Raw genomic sequence first — 6,136 nt, 5'->3', positions numbered from 1 at the left:
AAGATCATATTTCTACACCATTCACAACTACAAACTCCCCCAAGACAACTGAATCATTAAAGTCACCCTCCACTACACATATAACATCCTACCCTGTTATTACAGGACAAGACGTAACTGTAAATCAAACCCAAAGCACAACCATCACAACCCCAATGGAGTCGCAAACAACTGAATACAACAGTCCAACCACCAACATATTGTCAACATCAGGTATGTCACAATCCACTTTGGAAATGTCTTCTGCTGAAATGGCTACTGGAGAACACAGGTCAACAAGAACAAGCCAATCGTCAATGGAAAGTACAGCTGTGGTCTCAACTACAGAAGAAAATCTTTCCACACCATTCACAACTACAAATTCCACAAAGACAATGGAATCAGTGACGTCCTCCTCCACTACAGACATAACCTTCCAACCTCTTATTACAACAGAAAACGGAACTGCAACGCAAACCCAAAACACACCAATCCCCACCTCAATGGAGTCTCAAAGGACTCAACATACGAGTCCAACCAACAATAGATTGTCAACATCAAGTTTGTCACAATCAACTTTGGAAATATCTTCAACAGAGATGACAAGTGAAAACATTGGGTCCACAAGTACAAGGCACACTTCAATGGAAATGACAGATATGGTCTCAACCCCAGAAAGTAGTGTGTCAACACCATTCACAACTACAAACTCTCCGACAACAACTGAATCATTGCCGACCCCCTCAACTACACATATAACATCCTACCCTGTTATTACAGGACAAGACATAACTGTAAATCAAACCCAAAGCACATCAATCCCTACCTCAATGGAGTCTCAAACAACTGAAGACACCAGTCCAACCACCAACAAATTGTCATCTTCCACTGTGTCAATTACTGGATATGGTCTTTCCACATCATTCACAACTCGACACTTGAAAAAGACAAGTGAATCAGCATTTTCCACCTCCACTTTAGATACCACTTCCTCATCTGGATTTACCACACCTATGACAATGATGCCAGGTTCGACCACAGAAAGGAGACCGTCAACGCAAAGCGAGACAGTGACCACAATTGTGCATACACAGGCAGACAGTCAGTCAACACCAGCCCACAGTTCAACCTCAAATGTTACCCTTACGACATTCACAACAATATCTACAACTCATCAGTGTAATGAAGAGGACTGTCACTGTCATGGTGCTCCTTGTTCTTTCAATGACACTCTTGGCTTATGTCAGTGCCATTGCTCTGACTCCACCTTTGGAGATTTGTGTATTTATGGAAGTAATGTCATCACAGTTTCCTTTGGTGAGTTTTCCTTTTCATTATAATTCCTTAGCCTCTACATGACTAGTAAAAAATATATTGGTCAATGTTGTTTAACAAGTAAAGCTGAATGTCAACTCTGCATTAACTAATTAACTAATGTTTCATCATGAATGATTGATGCTATCATGAACCCATACATGTGTGGTTTTAACTTGACATAGAAGGACGAGACCTTTTGCACCAATGGTAGACCCATTAAACTTAGGGCTCGATTCAATCCGTGTGGAAATGTAAAGGTTATTTCTGATTGACATTTACTTTGCCTTGTTACCCATCCACATACCCATCCACATACCCATCCACATACCCATCCACATACCCATCCACATACCCATCCACATACCCATCCACATACCCATCCACATACCCATCCACATACCCATCCACATACCCATCCACATCACTCCAGCCAACTGAAGTTTCTTATCCACAATGACATTAAAAACCTTCCACGATGACGTTATCAACTTTGATGACTAGTTAGATTTATTAGAGACAATCCAATGATTTCTAGTATGTCAGTTTCAGATTGAATATGTGTAGCGATCGATAGAGCAGCAGAATTAAATTCAGGGTGAGTTGTCAGGCAAGCATTTACCATGAAAAAAAGCGGATAGGAACATGGTCTTTCATCATCCTATAGCGCTGAACTTTGGCGATATGGATTGAATCAAGCCCTTCTCCACTGCCCTCAATTTACTAATAACAAAACGGGATTCTCTGTATGTTTGTACTTATGTAGGCATGCGTTTCTTTGCAGATAAGGCAGTACCAACCAGAAAGGCAAATGTCTCTTTGAGGATTATGAGGGAATTTGAGACTGAGTATGAAAATATGAACTCCAGCAAGTCCCAAATATTAATCAAAACTTTGATTAAGGAGGTATGCAATATGTTTTTTTAATGTTGTGTGATTTTGTAAAAGCATTATTCATAAATGTGTAATGGTACAGCATTATATGTGAACAACTGAATAGTAATGCAATAAGGTATCATTTGTTATTGAATAAGAAGTAGTTACAATAACACATAGGCCTAAAATGGCTACTTGATACACCATTTTTTACAGGATCAAAGTGAAATATATCAAATGTCTATTTTTTCTTTCTGTTTTTCAGCTTAGTGCTCTCTGCCGGAGAGCAGATCCACACAATTATAAAGATGTAAAAGTCATTAATCTAAAGTAGGTTATTATATTTTCAAAACTCAAACATCTAAGAAGTTTAATTAAACAAACACGAATAAAATACACTTAAATACTGCAAATCAAATTCCTATTATATTAATCAACTGTTGAACTCTTGAAATTTGATTTATGTCTCTTTTTCTAGACCTGGAAGTATTGTTGCAGAGAGCATAGCGGAATACACCTATCCCAACAATGCATCCCAAATTGATTTCCTGAACAATGAACTGGAACCCATTCTTAGGAATATCTTGAACAACACAGATAACCTAATGATCATCAGTCAAGCATTTGAAAATGTGCGAATCCAGGTTACCAACATTACCTTCCAACCAATGGAAATAAGGAGTAAGTCATGTGTGGCAATTAAAAACATGTATCAGGAAAAATGCTTTTTTGTATTTGTAAATTGTAAATAGTTTCATTTTGTTTGAAAACATTGTCAAATCAAACTTTATTGAATTTAGTAGAGATATGAGAGTAATTTTGATGGGGAATTGTTTTCTAATCAGATATTGCAGATTTGAGGTCATTTGTGGCCTGTCGTCTGGGTTTTGCCAACTACACAGAAGAGCTCTCTGATGGCAGCTGGAAGTGTGTGGGGCCTTGTAAACAGTATCCAGACTACTGTCATAGACACGGAGAATGCTTTAATAATGTTCAAAGTGGACCTATTTGTCTGTAAGACCCTATTTGTTTTCAGAATTGATTCAATCTGATAAAGTGCATTCAGAAAGTATTGAGACCCCTTTACTTTCTCCACATTTTGTTATGTTACAAACTTATTCTAAAATGGATTACAATGTTTTTTTCCCTCATCAAACTACACACAATACCTCATGACAAAACAAAAACTCTGGTTTTTAAAAATGTTTTCAAAAACGGAAATAACACATTTACATAAGTATTCAGACCCTTTACTCATCTTTGGCAGCGATTACAGCCTTGAGTCTTCTTGGGTCTTTTTAAAATTTCTTTATTAAGTCAGTTAAGAACAAATTCTTATTTACAACGACAGCGTGACGCTACAAGCTTGGCACACCTGCAATCGTCTCTGCAGATCTTCTCAAGCTCTGTCAGGTTGGATGGGGAGCGTTGCTAGACAGCTAATTTCAGGTCTCTCCAGAAATGTTTGATTGGTTTCAAGTCCAGGCTCTGGCTGGGCCACTAAAGGACATTCAGAGACTTTTCCCGAAGCCACTCCTGCGTTGTCTTAGCTGTGTGCTTAGGGTCAATGTCCTGTTGGAAGGGGAACGTTCGTCCCAGTCTGAGGTCCTGAGCACTCTGGAGTAGGTTTTTATCAAGGATCTCTCTGTACTTTGATCTGTTCATCTTTCCCTCTATCCTGACTAGTCTCCCAGTCCCTTCAGCTGAAAAACATCCCCACAGCATGATGCTGCCACCACCATGCTTCACCGTAGGGATGGTGACAGGTTTCCTCCAGACTTGGCATTCAGGCCAGGAGTTTAAATCTTGGTTTCATCAGAGCAGAGAATCTTGAATCTCATGGTCAGAGTCTTTAGGTGCCATTTGGCAAACTCCAAGCGGGCTGTCATGTGCCTTTTACTGAGGAGTGGCTTCTGTCTGGCCACTCTACCATGAAGGCCTGATTGGTGGAGTGCTGCAGAGATGGTTGTCCTTCTAGAAGGTTCTCCCATCTCCGCAGAGTAACTCTAGAGCTCTGTCAGAGTGACCATCGGGTTCTTGGTCAAGGCCTTCTCCCCTGATTGATCTAGGAAGAGTCTTGGTGGTTCTAAACTTCTTACATTTAAGAATGATGGAGGCCACTGTGTTCTTGGGGACCTTCAATGCTGCAGAAATGTTTTTCTACCCTTCCCCAGATCTGTGCCTCGACACAATCCTGTCTCGGAGTTCTATGGACAATTGCTTCGACCTCATGGCTTGGTTTTGGCTCTGACGTGCACTGTCAACTGTGGGACCTTATATAGACAGGTGTGTGTATTTCCAAATTATGTCCAATCATTTGAATTTACCACAGGTGGACTCCAATCAAGTTGTAGAAACGTCTTAAGGATGATCAATGGAAACAGGATGCACCCAAGCTCAATTTCGAGACTCATAGCAAAGGTTCTGAAAATTTATGTAAATAAGGTATTTCTGATTTTTTGTGTGTTTTTTTCTCAAAAAACCTGTTTTCGCTTTGTCATTACTGGGTATTGTATGTAGATTGCTGAGGACTTTTTGTTTGTATCCTTTTAAAAAAAAGGCTGTAACATACAATTGGAAAAAGTCAAGGGGTCTAAATACTTTCCCAAGGCACTGTATGTCGTGCTGGGATTTTGGTACATATTAAGTTGTGTTACACAATGTTACAAAGTAATTTCAGTTAATTAAATGTAACCAAATTAAATGTTGAAAAATAAATGCTGAAGCAGTATGCATCATAACCCCCTCACTGTTTGACAAAGGTGCTATGAGTCTTCCCTGGAGCAGTATGATGGACCCCAGTGTGAGCGCTTCCGCAGGGGAAGAGGTTTCTATGCTGCAGTCTTTGGTGCGCTGGGGGCAGGCATCCTCCTCATACTTGTTCTCATCGTGGTTATCGTGGTCCTGCAAAGGAAATGTGGGGGACGATGGTGGGTATCATAACATAATATAGGCATATTATTGTATGCCATGCAAATGATTCCTTGATTTGAAGTCAATTAGATGCAATCTGTGTAAGGAATATCATTTTATGGTTTAAAAAATGTTGTTTTTATAACTCAGGAACATTGACAAGCCACCTGCCAGAAGACTGATGTCTCTCAAAGAGGACTTTTTTGACTTCACACAAAGAGGTATGCTCATCTCTGCCTCTATGTCCCAATGACTGTCAACCAGGATATTATACTTTCTGTAATATCCCAACACTCATTTGTTGTCATTTTGATTTTAGACCTCGGTCCGTACCATGGCAGTTCACCAGTCTACACTAAGACTGATTTAGTTGACGAAGGCTGCCCAGGGGTATTCAGCCTGCATCTTGATAATGTTGACACAACATAACATGTACATTTACAGGCATTATACTGTCATTTCTGTTGTTTCATGTCTTTCATATTTGTCCTATCTTACAATCTTTGCTATGAATGACAAATGACATCCAGTAATGAGTGGCAGTAAATATAAAGTATAGTATCTACACTAAAACATCACACCTATATGCTATAATAACAAGTATTTACATGTAATTACTTTCACAGTCTAGAGCACCAGCTGTTTATGATTCTCTATTTTAATTAATACTAATGTTGACATGTTAAGTGATATGATTATCCAAAGTGTTTTCTCAGGTGAAGACCCAATGGCTAACAATAATAGATTGTCTTCAAAATAACACAGAATAAAGTATTCAAGCTGCCTAAAACGTTTAACCACAAATAATTATTCTTTATAATATGCATAATCATTGTGAATCAAATTCATTTTGTACTGCAGCTATTTTACTGGAATTCAGAAGCATAAGGCTACACACTACTGTCATTTGAGCACTTGATAAATAGAATGAGATCTAGATTAACAATTTCCTGGCATTAAAGACGACCCTGTATGAGTATTAGATGTGTACGTTACATCTGTTGACTAAGTGTAATATGTCACTTCTGGGCTTTGGGTTCACATATATATTTTA

The 6,136-nt window shown here is 38.9% G+C and overlaps 1 protein-coding gene across 1 annotated transcript; it reads left to right on the top strand.

Annotated features, from left to right (window-relative positions):
* Positions 1-2,095: 2,095 nt before the first annotated feature.
* On the top strand, positions 2,096-5,335 carry LOC135529611 (mucin-3A-like). Its single transcript, XM_064958256.1, has 6 exons — positions 2,096-2,199; positions 2,435-2,499; positions 2,648-2,850; positions 3,015-3,183; positions 4,932-5,099; positions 5,233-5,335. The coding sequence occupies exons 1-6, from the start codon at positions 2,122-2,124 to the stop codon at positions 5,333-5,335; spliced, it is 786 nt and encodes a 261-aa protein (XP_064814328.1). The 5' UTR covers positions 2,096-2,121.
* The last annotated feature ends 801 nt before the right edge of the window (positions 5,336-6,136 follow it).

Source organism: Oncorhynchus masou, chromosome 5 (genome assembly GCF_036934945.1).
Source record: "Oncorhynchus masou masou isolate Uvic2021 chromosome 5, UVic_Omas_1.1, whole genome shotgun sequence".
NCBI lineage: Eukaryota > Metazoa > Chordata > Actinopteri > Salmoniformes > Salmonidae > Oncorhynchus > Oncorhynchus masou.
This window is presented reverse-complemented; position numbering and strand designations above follow the sequence as displayed.